This window comes from Aquarana catesbeiana, linkage group LG06, assembly GCF_042186555.1.
Source record: "Aquarana catesbeiana isolate 2022-GZ linkage group LG06, ASM4218655v1, whole genome shotgun sequence".
Classification (NCBI taxonomy): Eukaryota; Metazoa; Chordata; class Amphibia; order Anura; family Ranidae; genus Aquarana; species Aquarana catesbeiana.
The window spans coordinates 260,226,909-260,247,668 of record NC_133329.1 but is presented as its reverse complement, the minus strand read 5'-3'; the positions used below and the strand labels follow the sequence as shown (position 1 = coordinate 260,247,668).

The following is a 20,760-nucleotide window of genomic DNA, read 5'->3' as shown; positions in this document are numbered from 1 at the left end:
CATCAGGTGTCCCCAGTGCCCCCCTCACATCAGGTGTCCCCAGTGCCCCCCCCTCACATCAGGTGTCCCCAGTGCCCCCCCCCTCACATCAGGTGTCCCCAGTGCCCCCCCCCTCACATCAGGTGTCCCCAGTGCCCCCCCTCACATCAGGTGTCCCCAGTGCCCCCCCCTCACATCAGGTGTCCCCAGTGCCCCCCCCTCACATCAGGTGTCCCCAGTGCCCCCCCCTCACATCAGGTGTCCCACAGCGGTGCGCGCCCCCCCACCTCAGAGGTGTCCTAGAAGTATGTCCGCAGCATGGCTAGAACCCCCGCCCCTTTCCATATCAGATTGGCAGCAGGGCCGGGGGTAGGCGGGGCGAGGCGGAGCGGGGCGAGGCGGAGCGGGGCGGAGGGTGGGCGGCAACGCAGAAGCTCCGTCTAGCCCCCCCAGCCGTCTTCCTGAACTTCAATAAAATGGCGGCTGGCGGAGACAATGTCTCCGCCGGCCGCCGACCTCTAGCGGCGGCAGTTTCGAAATCCGAGAACCGGATTTTTCGGGACATTTCCCGGGACACCACAAATTCGGGAATGGAGTCCAAGTCCCGGGAATGTCCCGGGAAATCCGGGACAGTTGGCAACTATGTCACACGTTGCACCCAAGTCCAGCTGGCAGGGTTGGATTATATTGTTTAATCTGAGGTTTACAAACCATTTTTTGCCCTTTGTGTTTACAGTACCAATGCATTCTGAGGAGTAAACCACATCAGTGCTAAGCAGGTGTGCGTCCTCCGCATCTGACATTTGCTCAATTGTGTACAGCTTCCTTGCTTCCATTTTACTGGAGAGACACACTATTGCAAAGTGATTTGGTTTACCACATGCAGTACAGATTTTCCCATATGCAGGACACTTTTCTTTCTATCGTACATGCACATTGCCACAATACTTGCATATTGCAGGCTTCCTCCTAGGTGAGTTGTGTAGGTGACCCTTGTGCTGAAACTTATGCTGGTGGTTTTTGAAGCTTTGCTTTCGTTTAGAGGCTGCATTGATATTGTCAATCAGTTTATCCTGCTCCATAGCTTTCATATGTTTGTCAATAAGTTCTGCAATGCGACATATCTCAGTTGCTGTAGATCTAAATCATGTTTCCTCAATAGGTGCTGGCGTGTGCTTTCACTGGTGATACCCAGAATTATTTTGTCACAAATAAGTTCATCTCTCAGAGAGCCATACTCACAGCTTGCAGCTTTTTCTCTTAGCCATGTGACAATTAAGTCACAGTCTTCTTGCTTACAGAAGCCAAATAAATATCTTTCATATATGACATTTTTAGTAGATATGAAGAAAGCCTCTAATGCATCCAGAATGGTTTTGGTGTCACTCTTTTGCTCCTCTGTGAGGTTCAGATTATGCTTGTAAACATGGAGGCATTCACTGTCCATCACCCTTCTCAGCGTGGCTGCTTGCACTGCTGCAGACTTCTCATTTAACCCTGTGACTAGGAAGTAGTCCTCAAACTCTGGCCTGAAATTGTCCCAGTTACTGCTGACATCTCCATTCACCCTCATTGCCTCATGCAGTGGAATGCTGTTAGCTGCCATGATGCTTTTTTGCTTGCTGCAAATACTCAGCATCCAGTACAGGACTGCAATTGTCAGGGGGCACAAACAGTTCCAAGAACACTCACATCAAGGATAGCAGGCTCTCAGCATCAAGTGTGTAGAAAGAGCAATATTTCAAATGTTTGATTTGAAATATGTAAAGAGACAGCACAAGCCATTACTGTACAGTAGCCATGTTTACTGAATCAACCAGCAGGAACAGGAAACACCACACAGGAAGAAGTACAACAGAGATGCACCATAGAGTTGCATTTAAAGAAACATATCATCCATAACACGAGTGGGCTGCTTAAGTACCCCCCGGTCTCCTCCCATAAATTCAGGCCACCATACTGGCCTTCTTAGATATATATATATATATATATATATATATATATATACAGTCAGGTCCATAAATATTGGGACATCGACACAATTCTAATCTTTTTGGCTCTATACACCACCACAATGGATTTGAAATGAAAAAAATATGATGTGCTTTAACTGCAGACTTTCAGCTTTAATTTGACGGTATTTACATCCAAATCAGGTAAACGGTGTAGGAATTACAACAGTTTGTATATGTGCCTCCCACTTTTTAAGGGACCAAAAGTAATGGGACAATTGGCTGCTCAGCTGTTCCATGGCCAGGTGTGTGTTATTCCCTCATTATCCAATTTACAAGGAGTAGATAAAAGGTCCAGAGTTCATTTGAAGTGTGCTATTTACATTTGGAATCTGTTGCTGTCAACTCTCAATATGAGATCCAAAGAGCTGTCACTATCAGTGAAGCAAGCCATCATTAGGCTGAAAAAACAAAACAAACCCATCAGAGAGATAGCAAAAACATTAGGTGTGGCCAAATCAACTGTTTGGAACATCCTTAAAAAGAAAGAACACATCTGTGAGCTCAGCAACACCAAAAGACCTGGAAGACCACGGAAAACAACTGTGGTGGATGACTGAAGAATTCTTTCCCTGGTGAAGAAAACACCCTTCACAACAGTTGGCCAGTTCAAGAACACTCTCCAGGAGGTAGGTGTATGTGTGTCAAAGTCAACAATCAAGAAAATACTTCACCAGAGTGAATACAGAGGGTTCACCACAACATGTAAACCATTGGTGAGCCTCAAAAACAGGAAGGCCAGATTACAGTTTGCCAAACAACATCTAAAAAAGCCTTCACAGTTCTGGAACAACATCCTATGGACAGATTAGACCAAGATCAACTTGTACCAGAGTGATGGGAAGAGAAGAATATGGAGAAGGAAAGAAACTGCTCATGATCCAAAGCACACCACCTCATCAGTGAAGCATGGTGGTGGTAGTGTAATGGCGCGGGCATGTATGGCTGCCAATGGAAATGCTTCTCTTGTATTTATTGATGATGTGACTGCTGACAAAAGCAGCAGGATGAATTCTGAAGTGTTTCGGGCAATATTATCTGCTCATATTCAGCAAAATGCTTCAGAACTCATTGGACGGCGCTTCACAGTGCAGATGGACAATGACCCGAAGCATACTGCGAAAGCAACTAAAGAGTTTTTTAGGGGAAAGAAGTGGAATGTTATGCAATGGCCAAGTCAATCACCTGACTTGAATCCGATTGAGCATGCATTTCACTTGCTGAAGACAAAACTGAAGGGAAAATGCCCCAAGAACAAGCAGGAACTGAAGACAGTTGCAGTAGAGGCCTGGCAGAGCATCACTAGGGATGAAACCCAGCATCTGGTAATGTCTATGCGTTCCAGACTTGACTGCAAAGGATTTGCAGCCAAGTATTAAAAAGTGAAAGTTTGATGGATGATTGTTAATCTGTCCCATTACTTTTGGCCCCTTAAAAAGTGGGAGGCACATATACAAACTGTTATAATTCCTACATCGTTCACCTGATTTGGATGTAAATACCCTCAAATTAAAGCTGAAAGTCTGCAGTTAAAGCACGTCTTCTTTGTTTCAATTCAAATCCATTGTGGTGGTGTATAGAGCCAAAAAGATTAGAATTGTGTCAATGTCCCAATATTTATGGACCTGACTGTATATACACACATATTTTATATATATATATATATATATATATATACATATATATATATATATATATATATATATAAAATATGTGTGTATATATATATATATATTGTATATATTTTATTGCAGTTTAGAAACTGCAAGTTGTATCACTTGCTGCTTCTCCCTCTTTATGCTTGCATGTTTTGGCTACATGTTCTGTGTTTCGCGATTCGCTGTAAAGCCTGCTGATTCATTACCTGCTATTGCCATGAGCATGAGTGTTCTTGAATGGTGTGGAGGTTAAGAAGCACTACAAGCAAGATTGTCCAATACTATGATATGATTTGCACTATTCATTGCTTCTGCCTTCTGTGCTTGCATCCTTCAACTGCATGTCCCATGCTTCACAGCATAGCCTGCTGATCTCATATCTACTGCTGGTCTACTGCCCTGCTACCATTTCCCTCTATTCACTTCAGGTCCATATCTAAGCACAGCCAGTAGTGGCTACGTGGGGACAAATGTTTATTATTCCATGACATTCTTAGCTCCATATGGACATATAACTACTCCTGTCATCAGAGAAGGGCTGGCAGCCTTAGGCCTAGGGGGCAAGTCCAGTCAAGTGGCCCATTGAACCACCAAATCAGCTCACCATCCATTTCCACCTGGTTTTATAACGGATATTGATGTTATGAAGCAAGACAAATATGATGCAATGTGGTAACATAATTTAATGTTAATAGCAACAAAGGAGGTTTAACAAAAATAATGCATCAATGCAGCCTCACCAGTGCCCATCAGTGCAGCCTGATCAGTGCCCATCAATGCAGCCTTACCAGTACCCATCAATGCAGCCTGATCAGTGCCCATCAAAGCAGCCTCACCAGTGTCCATCAATGCAGCCTGACCAGTGCCCATCAATGCAGCCTCACCAGTGCCCATCAATGCAGCCTCACCAGTGCCCATCAATGCAGCCTCACCAGTGCCCATCAATGCAGCGTCACCAGTTCCCATCAATGCAGCCTCATCAGTGCTTATCAATGCAGCCTTACCAGTGCCCATCAGTGCAGCCTGATTAGTGCCCATCAGTGCAAAGTCACCAGTGCCCATCAATGCAGCCTCATCAGTGCCCATCAATGCAGCCTTACCAGTGCCCATCAGCTCAGCCTCATCAGTGCCCATCATTGCAGCCTGATCAGTGCCCATTAGTGCAGTCACCAGTAGCATCAATGCAGCCTCATCAGTGCCCATCAATGCAGCCTCACCAGTGCCAATCAGTGCAGCCTGATCAGTGCCCATCAGTGCAGCCTAAACAGTGCCCATCAGTGCAGCCTGATCAGTGACTATCAATGCAGTCTGATCAGTGCCCATCAATGCAGCCTCACCAGTGCCCATCAATGCAGCCTCACCAGTGACCATCAATGCAGCCTTGCCAGTGCCCATCAATGCAGCCTGATCAGTGCCTATCAATGCAGTGTCACCAGTGCAGCCTGATCAGTGCCCATCAGTGCAGCCTCACCAGTGCCCACAAATGCAGCCTGATCAGTGCCTATCCAATGCAACCTCACCCGTGCCCATCCAGTGCAGCCTGATCAGTGCCTATAATTCCCCCTTAATACAGTGTCACCAGTGCCCATCAGTGCAGCGTTACCAGTGCCCATCAATGCAGCCTCATCAGTGCCCATCAATGCACTGCAAAGCTCTGGACAAGCAAGATCCAGCGCTGCTGTTGAAGAGTCCTGTAGTCAACACCAATGTATTTCACAGAGAGTGGAATCAGCTGCAGCTGAGAGATGGTCTGCTATACAGGAGGGGCCCTGCTGAGGAATCTGAGAAAACATGGCAACTTTTCCTCCCTGAAAAGCATCACACTTCAGAATTGGTAGCTTTGCATGATGAACATGGACATTTGGGCATAGAAAGGACTTTTTGCATAGTTAGAGATAGGTTCTATTGGCCTGATATGAGAAGAGAGATAGAGCTTTTGCCGTTCCTGTTTACCCTGCATTCAGAGAAAAACTCTTCCAGTTTGAATTGCTCCTATGGGACATCTGCAGAGTCAGGGACCTATGGAGTTGGTGTGTATTGACTTCCTGTGCCTGGAACCTGATACAGGTGGAAGTAGTAATATTCTGGTGGTGACTAACCATTTCACTCGGTATGCCCAGTGACTACCAGAGTTACTACCAAAGATCAACAGGCTACTACTGTGGCGAAGGTCCTTGTAGAAAAATTCTTCATCCACTACGGGCTACCTGTCAGGATTCATTCTGATAAAGGAAGAGGAGGTTTTGAAATTCGGCTCATATATCAGTTGTGCAAGTTGCTGGGCATCAAAAAGTCCCAATCTACACCGTACCATCCACAGGGATGATCCCCAACCTGATATAAGAAAACCTGAAAAGTTCAATCAGACTTTACTAAACATGCTGGGAACTCTAACCACTGAAAAGAAACAACATTGGGGAAACTATATTGCTACAGTTGTACATGCGTACAACAGTACAATAAATTATGCCACTGGATACTCATCAGGGTTACAGGGGGAGCTGCAGCTGTTTTGCGGCCTGCTCTGGCGGATTCACCCAGCGGATATCTGGAAGGAGACCTGTGGACAGTTCCCCTCCACTGTCCGGCGGCAGCCTGGAGGCCGCACCTGTTACATATTACATAGTTACATAGTAGGTGAGGTTGAAAAAAGACACAAGTCCATCAAGTCCAATCTATATGTGTAATTATATGTCAGTATTACCTTGTATATCCCTGTATGTTGTGGTAATTCGGGTGCTCATCTAATAGTTTTTTTAAACTATCGATGCCCCCTGCTGAGACCACCACCTGTGGAAGGGAATTCCACATCCTTGCCTCTCTTACAGTAAAGAACCCTCTACGTAGTTTAAAGTTAAACCTCTTTTCTTCTAATTTTAATGCGTGGCCACATGTCTTGTTAAACTCCCTTCCACGAAAAAGTTTCATCCCTATTGTGGGGTCACCAGTATGGTATTTGTAAATTGAAGTCATATCCCCTCTCAATCGTCTCTTCTCCAGAGAGAATAAGTTCAATGCTCGCAACCTTTCTTCATAACTAATATTCTCCAGACCCTTTATTAGCTTTGTTGCCCTTCTTTGTATTTGCTCTATTTCCAGTACTTCCTTCACTGGTGCCTAGAACTGGACAGCATACTCCAGGTGTGGCCGGACCAGAGTCTTGTAGAGTGGGAGAATTATCGCTTTAGCCCTGGAGTTAATCCATTTTTTAATGCATGCCAATATTCTGTTTGCTTTGTTAGCAGCAGCTTGGCATTGCATGCCATTGCTGAGCCTATCATCTACTAACACCCCCAGGTCCCTTTCCTTTTCCCTTTCTAGATTCCCCCATAGGTTCTCCCCCTAGTGTATAGATTGCATTCATATTTTTGCCACCCAAATGCATTATTTTAGATTTTTCTTCATTAAACCTCATTTGCCATGTAGTTGCCCACCTTATTAATTTGTTCAGATCTTCTTGCAAGATTACCACATCCTGCGGATGAAGTTATTGCCCTGCTTAGCTTAGTATCGTCCACAAACACAGAGATTGAACTGTTTACCCTATTCTCCAGGTAATTTATGAACAAATTAAATAGGATTGGTCCCAACACAGAACCCTGTGGGACCCCACTACCCACCCCTGACCATTCAGAGTAGTCCCCATTTATCACCACCCTCTGAACTCGCCCTTGTAGCCAGTTTTCAATCCATGTACTCACCCTATGGTCTATGCCAATGGACCTTATTTTGTACAGTAAACATTTTTGGGGAACTGTGTCAAATGCTTTTGCAAAATCCAGATACACCACGTCTACGGGCCTTCCTTTATCTAGCTGGCAACTCACCTCCTCATAGAAGGTTAGTAGATGGTTTGGCAAGAACGATTCTTCATGAATACATGCTGATTACTGCTAATGATACCGTTCTCATTACTAAAATCTTGTATATAGTCCCTTATCCTCCCCTCCAATGGTTTACATACTATTGATGTTAGGCTAACTGGTCTGTAATTCCCAGGGATGTATTTTGGGCCCTTTTTAAATACTGGTGCTACATTGGCTTTTCTCCAGTCAGCTGGTACCATTCCAGTCAGTGGACTGTCAGTAAAAATTAGGAACAACAGTCTGGCAATTACTTGACTGAGTTCCCTAAGTACCCTCGGGTGCAAGCCATCTGGTCTTAGTGATTTATTAATGTTAAGTTTCTCAAGTCTAATTTTAATTCTGTCCTCTGTTAACCATGGAGGTGCTTCTTGTGATGTGTCATGAGGATAAACACTGCAGTTTTGGTTACTGAAGCCCCCCGATTCCCTCGTGAAGACTGAGGAGAAGAAAAAATTCAATACCTTCGCCATCTCCCCATCCTTTGAAACCAGATGTCCTTCCTCATTCTTTATGGGGCCAATATGGTCTGTCCTCCCTTTTTTACTGTTTACATACTGAAAGAATGTCTTGGGATTTTTTTTGCTCTCTTCTGCTATGAGTCTTTCATGTTCTATCTTAGCCGTCCTTATTGCACCCTTACATTTCTTGTTGCATTCTTTATAAAGCCTGAATGCTGATGATGATACCTCAACCTTGTATTTTTTGAAGGCCTTCTCCTTTGTTTTTATATGGATTTTTACATTGGAGTTAAGCCATCCAGGACTTTTGTTCGCTCTTTTAATTTTATTTCCCAGTGGGATGCATTGGCTAATGCCCTTATTTAATATGCTCTTAAAGCAAACCCATCTCTCCTCTTCTCCTCTGTTCTTTGTTCCTAAGATTTTATCCAATTTATGCCTTCCTGCAAGGTTCGTAGTTCAGGGAAGTTGGCTCTTTTGAAATTCTTTGTCTTTGTATTCACCTTATGTTTCCTATTTGTGTGATTTATACAGAAGCGAATTGACCTGTGATCACTGTTCCCTAAATTGCCCCTTATTTCCACATCCATGATCAGGTCTGTATTGTATTGCGTGTACCATCTGACCCATAAAATTGTCCTGCAAGACATTTAGGAACTGGCGAGCCTTAGATGAATGCGCAGTTCCCTCCGCCCAGTCTGTGTCTGGATAATTAAAATCCTCCATTATGATAACACTTCCCATCCTTGCTGCTAATCCAAATTGTGATAGGAGATCTGTCTCCCCTTCCTCCCTCAGGTTAGGGGGCCTATAGCATACTCCCAGTATTATTTTCCCCTTAGCTTCATCCTTTTGGAGCTCTACCCATAAGGATTCCACCTCCTCCCTTAGTGATGTCATCTCTCACATTCGCTTGTACATTATTCTTGATATATAGGCATACCCCTTCCCCTTTTTTACCCTCTCTATCCTTGCGATAAAGGGTATACCCTTGAATGTTTGCCAGCCAATCATGAGAGCTGTTGAACCAGGTCTCTGAAATTCCCACAAAATACAAATCCTCCTCGTATAACAGTATCTCTAGTTCACCAATCTTGTCCGCCAGGCTCCTGGCATTGGTGAACATGCCACGTAGTTAAGACTGGTCGCATATTATCCTCTTATCGGGTTTTCCAAGATTGCAACTAGGACTTGCTACTATACTTACCTTGGGTTTATGTGGTTTGGTCAACCTACCACTAATGCCCCCAATACTACCCTCTGGAATATGTTCCGTGCTGACTATCTCTACCTCTGGACCCTCCCCCCCATCACCTAGTTTAAAAACCCCTCTAACTTTTTGGCCATCCTCATTCCCAGCTGATCTGCACCCTCCTCATTTAGGTGCAGTCCGTCCCTTCTATAGTATTGGTTATCAACTGAGAAGTCGGTCCAGGAACCCAAACCCCTCCTTACTACACCAGCTCTTCAGCCACTTGTTTACTTCCCTAATCTTCCTCTGCCTTTCTGGTGTGGCTCGATGTACCAGTAGTATTCCTGAGAATACTACCTTGGAGGTCCTTTTCCTCAATTTAGCTCCTAAGTCCCTAAAATCGTTCTTTAGGACACTCCATCTGCCTCTAAATTTGTCATTGGTGCCAATGTGCACCATGACAGCTGGGTCTTCCCCAGCCCCTCCCAGTAATCTGTCCACCAGATCCGTGATGTGCCGAACCCAAGCGCCCGGTAGACAACATATTGTTCGGCGCTTCAGGTCTTTGTTACAGATTGGCCTCTCTGTCCTTCTAAGAATTGAGTCCCCTACCACCAGAATCTGTCTTTCCTTTCCCTTCGCTTCCCCCCACTCTCACTGGAGGAGTTCTTCGCCCAGCAGCTAGGAGAGTCCCTCAGCTCCAGCAGTGCTGGTCCCCGACTGGTTTCACCAATGTCACTCAATGGAGCGTACTTATTGGGATGCTCCAGCCCTGGATCGGCCTACCTGGCACTTTCCCCTCTACCCTTTCTGACTAGTTGTTAGCATTTTTAATTTAATTCACTGGGCAATCGGAAGCCAGTGGAGGGATTGGCAGAGAGGGGTGGCAGACACAGAGCAGTTGGTAGATAGATAAGTGTGGCAGCAGCATTAATGATAGATTAAAGGGGGATAGTCTGCATAGAGGTAGGCCTAGGAGAGGGGAATTGCAATAGTAAATGCGATAGAGAAGAGAAGGGAGTGAATGAGTAGCTTGGTGGTTTCATTAGTTTAAAAAAAGAAAAAAATGTGCATTATAAAGATGTTATCAAGGTAAAGTCTATAAGTTTTTGACGATAAGATTTGGGGCTGAAAGGACAGGTCAGATTCTAGATTACACCTAGTACCCTGGCGTGAGGGGAGGGACTGATAGTTGTAATATTGATCTTTCTGGGAAGGACAGGGAGGAGGGCATGAGCTCTCGGAGGAATATTACAAGCTTGGTTTTTAGAAAGATATAGTTTGAGGAAGGGGTGTGACATCCATGTTGATATGTTGGTTAGTAATGTGTGAGACTGAAGAAGTGAGGTGAGGAGTAGAGATAGATTTGGGTGTCATTGGCATAGAGATGGTATTGGAAGCCATGGGATGTTATCAAGTGACCAAGAGAAGAGGTGTAGATGGAGAGGAGAAGGGGGCCCAAGTATAGAGCCTTGGGAAACCCCTACAAAAACAGAAGTGGAGAAGAGGAGACAGTTGAAGGAGTGCTCAGCTAGGAGGAGAACCAAGAAAGCAGAATCTTGGAGGCCAAGGAAGTAGAGTTTAATGAAGAGGAGAGGGTGGTCAACGGTATCAAAGGACACAGAAAGGTCTAGTAGTAACAGTATGGAGTAGTGACCATTGGTTTTAGCAGTTAGTAAATTAGCGAGTTTTAGTGGGGCAGTGTCTGTGGAGTGCAGCGAGCAAAAGCCAGAATGTAAGGGTCAAGAAAGCCGTTTTCAGTGAGGTAGAAGCACAGATGGTTGTAGACTATGGGGTTGATTTACTAAAACTGGAGATTGCAAAATCTGGTGCAGCTCTGATTTGAAACCAATAAGCTTCCAGGTTTCATTGTCAAAGCTTAACTGAACAAGCAAGTTAGATTCTAATTGGCTACCATGCACAGCTGCACCAGAGTTTGCACTCTCCAGTTTTAGTAAATCAACCCCTAAGTGTTCCAAAAGTTTAGAGGCAAATGGGAGCAAGGAGATAGGTCTTAGGCTGTTCAGGTTGGTGGGGTCCAGTTGGGGCTTTTTAAGTATCCTCTATATGGTAATAGAATATTAATTTTGCATGGAATTGTTCATAAATACATTACCACTCTCCACAGTGGTACACTTTTAGGGGCAAGAATTGCTACAGGCTTTGGTTTAGCAGTTACGCCACAAAGGTCCTGTATGTAGGCTCAGACTCCTATACTTTACTTATGCCGCGTACACACGAGCGGACTTTCTATCCTACTTGGTCCGGCACACTTTCCGACGGACTTTGTCCGCCAGGTGCGCCGGACTTTAAAACGAACGGACTTGCCCACACACGCCGGGATTTTCCGGCGGGCTAAGTCCGCCCGTCTTTCCGACGGACTTTCGCCGGAGTTCCGGCGGACTTTCAGAATGAACGGACTTGCCCACACACGGACAAGTCCGTTCATTTTGAACGTGACTCAGGTGCGACGGGACTAGAAAAGGATGTCAATCTTGCCGCTTTTATCGGCTAGATTGACACCTTGCGAGCCCCGTCGCGGGGCATACCAGGCCCTTAGGTCTGGTATGGATTATAAAGGGGAACCCCGCTACGCCGAAAAAACGGCGTGGGGTCCCCCCTAAAATCCATACCAGACCCCGATCCGAGCACGCAGCCTGGCCGGTCAGGAAAGGGGGTGGGGACGAGCGAGCGCCCCCCCCCCTCCTGAACCGTACCAGGCCGCATGCCCTCAACATGGGGGGTGGGTGCTTTGGGGGAGAGAGGCGCCCTGCGCCCCCCCCCCCAAAGCACCTTGTCCCCATGTTGATGAGGACAAGGGCCTCTTCCCGACAACCCTGGCCGTTGGTTGTCGGGGTCTGCGGGCGGGGGCTTATCGGAATCTGGGAGCCCCCTTTAATAAGGGGGCCCCCAGATCCCGGCCCCCCACCCTATGTAAATGAGTATGGGGTACATGGTACCCCTACCCATTTACCTAGGAAAAAAGTGTAAGTAATAAAACACACCACACAGGTTTTTAAAATATTTTATTAAACAGCTCCGGGGGGGGGGGTCTTCTTCCGGCTTCGGGGGTCCCTCCGCTTCATCTTCTCCCGGCGTCCGGTTGGTTCTTCTCCGCTCTCCGGCCTCTTCTCCCGGTGTCGCAGGTCTTCGGCCGGCCCCTCCGCTCTCTTCATGTAGCTCTATTGCGAGCGGAGGTCCGGACTTCTGGGCTTCTTGGCTTCTTGGCTTCTTGGCTTCTTGGCTTCTCTTCTCTTCTCTTCCCCCAGATGTTGACACGACGCTCTCTCCGGCTGGACTGGTCTCTGAGGGCTGCGTTGTGACTTATATAGGCGGAGACCCCGCCCCCATATGATGTCACAGTCCCTGGGCATGCTGGGACTGTGACGTTTTAGGGGGCGTGGTCGGGGGGCGTGGTCGACCACGCCCCTAAAACGTCACAGTCCCAGCATGCCCAGGGACTGTGACATCATATGGGGGCGGGGTCTCCGCCTATATAAGTCACAACGCAGCCCTCAGAAACCAGTCCAGCCGGAGAGAGCGTCGTGTCAACATCTGGGGGAAGAGAAGAGAAGCCAAGCCAAGCCAAGAAGCCAAGAAGCCAAGAAGCCCAGAAGTCCGGACCTCCGCTCGCAATAGAGCTACATGAAGAGAGCGGAGGGGCCGGCCGAAGACCTGCGACACCGGGAGAAGAGGCCGGAGAGCGGAGAAGAACCAACCGGACGCCGGGAGAAGATGAAGCGGAGGGACCCCCGAAGCCGGAAGAAGACCCCCGAAGCCGGAGGAAGATCCCCCCCCGGAGCTGTTTAATAAAATATTTTAAAAACCTGTGTAGTGTGTTTTATTACTTACACTTTTTTCCTAGGTAAATGGGTAGGGGTACCATGTACCCCATACTCATTTACATAGGGTGGGGGGCCGGGATCTGGGGGCCCCCTTATTAAAGGGGGCTCCCAGATTCCGATAAGCCCCCGCCCGCAGACCCCGACAACCAACGGCCAGGGTTGTCGGGAAGAGGCCCTTGTCCTCATCAACATGGGGACAAGGTGCTTTGGGGGGGGGGGCGCAGGGCGCCCCCCTCCCCCAAAGCACCCACCCCCCATGTTGAGGGCATGCGGCCTGGTACGGTTCAGGAGGGGGGGGGGCGCTCGCTCGTCCCCACCCCCTTTCCTGACCGGCCAGGCTGCGTGCTCGGATCGGGGTCTGGTATGGATTTTAGGGGGACCCCACGCCGTTTTTTCGGCGTAGCGGGGTTCCCCTTTATAATCCATACCAGACCTAAGGGCCTGGTATGCCCCGCGCTCGCCGCAATAGGAAGATTTGTTTTTCCTATTGCAGCGAGCGCGAGATGCAATACCATCCCCTCGTGTCGTATTTGGTCTGTCGGACCAGCCTACACACGAGCGGGCTTTCCGTCGGACCAGCACACACACGAGCGGACTTTCCGCCCGAAACTGAGTCCGACGGAAAGATTTCAAACATGTTTGAAATCTAGGTCCGGCGGGCTTTTGGGAAGAAGTCCGCCGGAAAAGTCCGCCGCCGCCCACACACGGGCGGATTGTCCGGCACACTCTGGTCCGCCGGACCAAGTATGCCGGAAAGTCCGACCGTGTGTACGCGGCATTAGGCTTCCTTTATACCACAGTGCATGTACTTCTGTTTTACTCTTCTTTATGCTGTGCTGTATTGTTCTGTATTCCACACCACCTCATTCTGAAATCTGCACTGTACATTCCCAATGCAGCACCTCCTCATTCTGTGCGATACATTCCCTGTTCTACACCAAATCATTCTGTATGCTGTGCAATCCCTAATAAGCCAATATTCAACACAAAAGTAAACAACTACTACTCCTTGCTACATTTCCCTTTTCTTGAGAAAGGGAGCCCAACCTACGATCTTGCACACAGGCCCATTCTATGACTTTCTGAAATGTATAGGTGTACCTGTTTTTCCTTTAGAGAAATATTTGTATTTATTTAGCAGGTCAGCGCTGCATAGTTTAGAGTGAGATTGTGTATTCCCATTCTAGGGATTGATATACAGCTGCTTCTCCTGCATTTTCACCCCAGCACTGGTGAAAATAATTACTTGATAGGTAGCCACCCAATTCCTACTAAGTAAATAGTCCATAAATCTAGATCTGAGATCATAAGAGCTAGAGAATGTGCTTAAACACATAAAACAGTACTTCTAATATTTACAATTAATAGGATTTAGATGTTAGAAAGGATACAGGATTTTCTTGGAAATCGGATGAATAGTTGACACCATAATTGTGCAGGCACCACAGCCACCTCCACCACAGCCATACTTCGTGCCAGTTAAGCGCACTGTAGAATTAGTTAAGGCCAATATTACAGTATATTTATTTTTTTCATATACATTTCAGCAGGCAAATTGTGTCAGAACTGATTCTCTCCCCAAAGTCTAAGGGGGAATGTAAAAGCAACTTAAGCAGGTTGATGCATCTTAGAAGGTCAACTGCAGGTCAGATGCACTTCAATGAACACAAATTGCAATCACCCCAATTTACACCTATCCTTTAGATCAATGTACACATGGAAGGGAAATGCATTGTATTTCATTTGCTGTACATAAACCTTCCATGTGCACCTTGCTGTAAAGGCTAGTTATTGATTTGGGCGGTTGCCATTTTTGTTTAGCTTGCTGCACAGGTGGTGCATAGACCCATCAGATGCTTTCATCTGCCATTGTGCTCTGCTAGACTTCTGGTGCGTCATTGTGCCTTTGAGGAATGTGCTCCTTCCAGGCATACCTGCCCTTAATTTATCCATTGTTATATATGCTCCAACATGGAGACTCTCAAAGAATAGAGTTAAGCCTAGTACACACGGGCCGAATGCCGGTTGACATCGGCCAGTTCAATAAAAACTGTCCGACATTCAGAACACAAAAGAACAGCAGGGGAGATTGATTCACTAACGTCAGATTGTCAGTATTTTTCCGTTCAACCCAGGTGTGTACCAGGCTTAAGGGCCGCACTATGCAGAGGGGCCTTGACCTGTAAATTAACTCTGAATGATTTCGGAAGCTTTTTAAACGCATTCTCCAATGCCAGCAGAATGCACATCAAAGCAAGCTGCATTTACCCATCAACGCATCAAGTCATAGAAGGTACAAAATTCCAAGAGAAACTCTTAATGGGTTTTCAATAAAGTCATTGTTTGACTAACAGTGCCAAGCTAACCACTGATCTTCTGTGGATATAGGCTGCCTTAAACCCTCCTGTCTCTTCATGTAATCCCAGACAGATTCAATGTTGACATCAGGGATCTGTGGGGGCCACCATCACTGTCAGAACTCCTTGTTCTTCTTTATGCTGAAGATAGTTCTTAACAACATTGGCTGTAATTGGGACCAATTACATGCCTCCCTGATGGTATGGCATGATGGATAAGCATCTGCCAAGTTCCTTTAAAAACTGTGTACCTAGAAGAATTGATGCTGTTTGGAAGGCAAAGGGTGGTCACACCAAATAATGAATTTATTTTCTCTTCTGTTTACTTTCCAATAAAAATAAACTTCTATTTCTGAAAACAGTCGTAATTTACAGCATTTTGTCACACCTGCCTAAAACTTTTGCACAGTACTGTTTGTAATATATATATATGTGTGTGTGGAAAAAAAGGATTTATTTTTTTTCTAAGGAACCTGCAGATCACAGGTGGAATCTCAGGCTCCTACAGACTCTCAGCATAGTTGTCTGCTCATACAGGCAGGTAGTTACCTGAGAACAGGAAGATGAATGTTCTACAAGAGCGCTCACTAGCGCCCTCTCAGGTCATCGAAAACCACAAGCCATACATCAGCCGCAATGGCTGACAGTACTTGTAGGCATTCATTTGCAGGAAACAATAAATGAATGACACACACTGGCTCCAGGGAAAAGATCAACCCACCCGCTGTCACGAGGGAGGTTTTAAGGAGCAGGGGACAGGTTGAAAGAGCTGGAATATGTTACTTGTTCCAAAGGTGAACTTATCCTTTAATTTGAACCTTTATCACTATTTTATAGTCTGCACATCCAGCTTTTGTCATACAAAAAATCGTAATCGGCTGTCAAAAGCACCATATCGGAAAATCAGCAGATCGTTCGTCGGGCAAAATTTTACTTCCGATTTTCAGAAGTGTGTACGGGCCTTTAGTGTTTGTCCCTGGCTTCAATGCTTGAGTCACAGACCATGAACAAGCATGCATCCAACTCCTGTTATGCATCACTAATATTAAAAAAAAGTCAGAGGGTCAGCATGACAGTCAAACTGAATTTTTAGAAAAAAAAAAAATGCAAGTGTGTGATGTGTGTAAAAGGTGCTCATCTGATTACTGTATAAAAATTAGATGCATTTTTTGTTCCATATCAGACCAATAAATTATATTACCATTTCAAAAAAGGATACATTTCTTTCTCAGGTAGGGAAGCAGCAAGACCTCCGGATCAGGATTTTTTTCCACTATCTAGGCAAGAAAGAATTAGAGATGACATTTCTATAATGCATCAAGTTTAGGGGCCACTTTACTAAACTATTAATTTTAAAAAGTGTTAGCTTTTTCACCAAAATGTTCAATTCATATACCGAAACACTGCATTGATGAGTAATTTTAATTACATGTGGAATATTTTACCACTGCAAAACCTTTAATTTTCCTCAAATCAGCATTTAATCTTCACCTCTCTCCCTTAGTGCCTGGCTTCCTTATCAAAAACCACACAGAAATGCACATTTATACTATTTACACAAAAACACAATTTGTAGTCATAAGAAATAGCAAATAAAACAGTAATAAAAGTACTGCAGAATGTAGTGAATTGACCACCGATTTACATATCGCCCTTAATGGAAATACTACAGATTTCTTAAACCCTCAATTGCATCTGGAGTTTTAGATGAGATACCAGGTGAAAAAAAAAACCCCATCAGACCTTCAGTCTAGTCATATGAGTTGGTCATAAACAGCCCAATTAAGAGCAATTTTTTTTTTCAATTTTGGATAGAGTGTGGAAGATTAGACGCTTTGGCTATATATACACATACACCCACACTTTAAAAATCAACCAGCAGTCTATATTTAAAGAACCATTATGCCAATGCTATGCATTTTTAAATGTGCTGCATCCGACAAAATCCTATTCAATTGGACAGAGCAACCAAGTTTTTTATTTTTGTAAATGCAAAAACACCACTATGCAGAACAATCCTTTTTGCATTACAAAATTAAGGGTACCATGAGCAATTTTAAGAAGCCATTGAAATGTGCATTCTAGTACAAAGGAGATTTTTTATAGCACATTCAAGCTAATGAAATCACTACTGGTTAGTAGCGAGTAGCGCAGGGTTGCACTTGCAATTAATTGCTAGACATATTACACTTGTATCATCTATTAGTATTTATTATATGCAGTTCATTGCTACTACATTCTACTTATGCAGCTTATGCCACAAGGAGCAATTTACAGCAATATAGATCTAGATACAATCATCAAGTTGGAGGAAAAACTTCAAAGAACCTTATGCACAAAAAAATATTTTAGATAATAGCTTCTATAGATGCTGTTCTTTTCATCTTAGGAATGGCTTCAGAAAATGGAAACTAATAAGCTTGTAGACCATGGCAACAAAATTGATTTATCATAATAAAACATTAAAAAAATACCCACACACACACACCACACTTTGATTTGGTTTGCATACAGTTATACTAGATAGATATAGGGGGTTATTTAGGAAAGGCAAATCCACTTTGCACTACAAGTGCAAACTACAAGTGCAAAATGCTTGAAATTGCACTGAAAGTGCACTTGGAAGTGCAGTCGCTGTAAATCTGAGGGGAAGATCTGAAATGAGGAGAAGCTCTGCTGATTTTATAATCCAATCAAGTGCAAGCTAAAATGCTGTTTTTTATTTTCCTTGCATGTCCCCCTCGGATCTACAGTGACTGCACTTCCAAGTGCACTTGCAGTGCAATTTCAAGTGAACTTGTAGTTTGCACTTGTAGTGCAAAGTGGATTTGGCTTTAGTAAATAACCCCCATAGTCTAATATTTATACAAATCAATTGCTCTCCAAGTTTCTCATACCAAAACCACAACACGTGTAATTAAATAAAACTTATTTTGTGTAAATTATTGCGATGTCAATTCTGCCTCAATTAGTGTCCATTACTAATAATGCGTTGATTTCAATTTTTACCTACCTTTTTTCCATTCACATAGAAAATCAGATCATCTGAAGCCTGTGAGTGAGCCATCAGTATTCTATCCAGCTCTGCAAAGATGTGTTGTACAATTAATTGCACACCTCAGCCAGCTTTCTTATATGAACCCAAAGAAACCAGAGGCAGGAGAACTATTTTGTAAGTCTGTAAACTCACCAAACTGGTTATCATATTTCAAGAACTGTCAAATCTATATTCACTTCTACTTTGTTTTGCAATTTGAAACGGCCTAACAAATGCAATAGAAAAGTCTGCTGGAGATCAGAGCAGAATCTTGCTGGTTTAAGTGATTAACAATAACTTAAACATTAAGCTATAAAACCTATCATGAGAAAAGCATGAAAGCTTTAAAGACCCCCCCCCCCCCTTTTTTTTTTTTTATGTGCTAGGTGTCTGACTGTCACAGTGATTGACTTAGTACAATTTTTTGACATTCTGTCTGGAACAAGTATGTAGATAATGACTTTTTACATTTTTGATCTTTATACTTGTTCCTGGTCAGTAATCCAGAAAGATTTGTGTGTTATTGTGCTGCCAAACACAAACTGGTTATTACAAACCAAAGGCATGGTTAGGGCATTATGAAAAATGCCTTCAGTTTTTCACCTGCGCTAAGAACCTCTTCACACTTGCAGTTAGGGGGTGATAAAACCACTTGAGTTATGTTTTTACAGTCCCCCAACTGCTCCTCCTTTAGCTGAAAAGGGGGCGGGGTGTACACATGCCACAGCCATAATGCTTTGCTTTGTGGATGCGGCAGGGATTATACCTCTTGCCATATTCAATGGGCACTAGGGATGAGCTTCGAGTTCTAGTCAAACCCATGTTCTAATCAAACATCGCCTGTTCGACCGTTCGTGGAATTGCGAACGTTATGGGTGGTTCGCGCCAAATTCGCGTCAAAGCCAGGGTGGCTCTGGCCAATTATGGCTCAGGGGGTTTGTTTTGCAATTTGACACGGCCTAACAAATGCAATAGAAAAGTCTGCTGGAGATCAGAGCAGAATCTTGCTGGTTTAAGTGATTAACAATAACTTAAACATTAAGCTATAAAACCTATCATGAGAAAAGCATGAAAGCTTTAAAGACCCCCCCCCCCTTTTTTTTTAATGTGCTAGGTGTCTGACTGTCACAGTGATTGACTTAGTACAATTTTTTGACATTCTGTCTGGAACAAGTATGTAGATATAGACTTTTTACATTTTTGATCTTTATACTTGTTCCTGGTCAGTAATCCAGAAAGATTTGTGTGTTATTGTGCTGCCAAACACAAACTGGTTATTACAAACCAAAGGCATGGTTAGGGCATTATGAAGAATGCCTTCAGTTTTTCACCTGCGCTAAGAACCTCTTCACACTTGCAGTTAGGGGGTGATAAAACCACTTGAGTCATGTTTTTACAGTCCCCCAACTGCTCCTCCTTTAGCTGAAAAGGGGGCGGGGTGTACACATGCCACAGCCATAATGCTTTGCTTTGTGGATGCGGCAGGGATTATACCTCTTGCCATATTCAGTGGGCACTAAGGATGAGCTTCGAGTTCGAGTCAAACCCATGTTCGACTCAAACATCGCCTGTTCGACCGTTCGTGGAATTGCGAACGTTATGGGTGGTTCGCGCCAAATTTGCGTCAAAGCCAGGGTGGCTCTGGCCAATTATGGCTCAGGGGGTTTAGTACACGCCCCACGCTATATAAGGCCGCCTGCATGGCGGCCTTGTGTAGTGTGTTGCGGCGGAGAGAGATAGACAGAGAGACAGTGTCATTTGATTTAAGTTAGAGTAGGCAGGCGAGTCAGTTAGCTGCACTTACATTGTATTGTGTATATATATATATGCATCCTAGGTGTTGTGTGTATATATATATATATATATATATATATATATATATATATATATATACATATACACTGTATTCAGTTTAGCTAGATCCGTTCCTGTTATTCTCTTCCTACTGACAGGCAGGCAGGTGTTTTTACAGTATTTACAGTTAGTGTACTGTGTCCTTCCTTTGCACAGTGTGAACCTAAAGCTACCTGAAGAAAATTGCTGGTGTTCTTCTGATCCTATTAGTACCACAGGCAGGCAGCTGCAGTATTTACAGTTAGTGTACTGTGTCCTCTGCACAGTGTGCACCTAAAGCTACCTGAAGACAATTGCTGTTGTTCTGATCCTATTAATACCACAGGCAGGCAGCTGCAGAATTTATAGCTAGTGTACTGTGTCCTCTGCACAGTGTGCACCTAAAGATACCCGAAGACAGTTGCTGGTGTTCTCATACTAATAATACTACAGGCAGGCAGTTGATTCTGCTAGCTGCAGTGTCAGTGTATATATATATACATCCCAGCTTTGTGCAGCTAAA

At 44.6% G+C, this 20,760-nt stretch overlaps 1 protein-coding gene across 1 annotated transcript in view; it reads right to left on the bottom strand.

Annotated features, from left to right (window-relative positions):
* LOC141146728 (aldehyde oxidase 1-like) overlaps positions 1–18,513 on the bottom strand; it is a 303,420-nt gene extending 284,907 nt beyond the window's left edge. Inside the window, exons 1-3 of the mRNA XM_073633238.1 lie at positions 18,381–18,513; positions 16,587–16,644; positions 14,402–14,498 (exon numbers count right to left, since the gene is read on the bottom strand). Coding sequence (XP_073489339.1) covers positions 14,402–14,498; positions 16,587–16,644; positions 18,381–18,434 — 209 coding nt within the window. The 5' untranslated portion in view covers positions 18,435–18,513. The remainder of the gene's footprint in view (positions 1–14,401; positions 14,499–16,586; positions 16,645–18,380) is intronic.
* Positions 18,514–20,760: the final 2,247 nt, after the last annotated feature.